A 1,641-nucleotide genomic window follows, 5' to 3' on the forward strand; every position below is an offset into this window, starting at 1 on the left:
ACTTGCTTCCCAATCTTCATTGTTTAGTAACACAGATATATTGAATTTTTCACTCAAAACTCATGTTTAACTGGATCTTCGAAGGAAAAACTCTGAGGCAAACGATTAACATTCTGAAAATGTTTCATACCAGCTACTTTCAGAAACGTGGTTTTACTGGTTAAGTTTAGATGTAAAATTGGAAGTCTGATGCAGTCTTACTTGTATATGACTTTAGTGTTTATTATCAAGATCCATTTTCAATGAATATATTCCAGTATTCTCTAACAAAAAAAAATTGTGTTAATCTAAACTTTGACTACTATAACAAGACACTTATTTTCTGTGGTATTCAACACCTCAATAAAGCAGACATCTGCAGGTATGCATTGTATTGCCAACAGTAATTTATTAGGCTTCAGGGATTCAAGATACCAACACACGTTTCACCAGTTTCCAACTTCATAGGCTTTTGCACTAAGCCTAACAGACTGCTTTATGGTTCAGGTTATCCATTACTTGCTGCTGATATTCTGTAATGAAGACGAGGCCATAATATCTGACTAACAACAAAAATTCCTATATTTGTAAACTCTTTACTAATCCTGCTAAATCCCCCTAAGCATCTGATTCTTTACTTATACTCCTTTCTTCTTCCTCTTGAAGCATCTTTTGCCATTCATGGAGGACTTTGTGCTCTTCTTGAAGGGCTTCCTCCTGACTTTGTAGGGCCTTTTTCTCATCTTGAAGGGCCTTGTTCTCCTCTTGAAGGGCAAGTTTCTCCTCATGGAGGGCATGTTTTTCCTCATGAAGAGCTTTCTCCTCTTCCTGAATGGCTTTGTCATCTTTTTGAAGAGCTTTAAGCTGCTCCTTGAAGGCCTTGTTTTCCTCCCATAAAGCTAAAATCTCTTGCTGAAGAGCTTTTTCCTCCATCGCAAATGCTCTTTCTTGTGTTTTGAGAGCCTTAATCTCTTCTCTGAGGGCTTTATTTTGTTGTTGGAGGGCCTTTTGCTGTTTCTCAAGGTGCTTTGTTTCCTCCTCTGGAGAGTCCCTATGCTTCCTTTGAAGGACTTTATTTTGTTCCCAAAGGACTTTGTTCTCTCTTTGGATACTTTCATTCTCCTTATAATAGGCTTTGTTCTCCATACGAAAAGCTCTGTTCTTTTGCTGAAGGTTTTGATTCTCTTCTCGAAGAGACTGATTCTCCTTCCAAAGTGCTTGGCTATATCGTGTCGTGCGAGGGGAGATGGCAGATACAGGCAGCAGCGACAAATCGCTGGTGTCCCTTGAGGGATCTTTTTTCTTTAAGCCAGCCATTTTATCACTTAGCTGCACCACTCAGGGGCTGTGTTGTGGTCTAGCTGGGTGATTCCATCTTCCATATTCAGTAGTCATGGAAATGAGAATAGAGGTTAAGGGCCCATAAGACTCTACTCAGAATAACATATAAATAAGTAAATAAATAAATGTAACACTAAATGTGAAATAAAAATAATAGTAAAAGAATTTGACAAGCATTGTATATTTTTGTGTGTGCTGAAATACATACAGCACATTAAATTTCACAAGACTGAGTTAATTATAATGAAGAAAAGAGGGATATTTCCTTTTAGAGTCTTGAAACTTTGACAGTCTTTCTCGTGGGCATATGCATTCATGGAG

At 37.8% G+C, this 1,641-nt stretch overlaps 1 protein-coding gene across 1 annotated transcript; it reads right to left on the reverse strand.

The window, feature by feature from the left end:
- Nucleotides 1-597: 597 nt before the first annotated feature.
- On the reverse strand, nucleotides 598-1,296 carry LOC309435213 (uncharacterized protein; the record flags this gene model as incomplete). The annotated part of the gene is made up of 1 exon (XM_082043188.1): nucleotides 598-1,296. The coding sequence occupies one exon, from the start codon at nucleotides 1,294-1,296 to the stop codon at nucleotides 598-600; it is 699 nt and encodes a 232-aa protein (XP_081899314.1).
- Between the last annotated feature and the right edge of the window lie 345 nt (nucleotides 1,297-1,641).

The sequence above is a fragment of the Streptopelia decaocto genome, assembly GCF_964273445.1.
Source record: "Streptopelia decaocto genome assembly, chromosome: 1".
NCBI lineage: Eukaryota > Metazoa > Chordata > Aves > Columbiformes > Columbidae > Streptopelia > Streptopelia decaocto.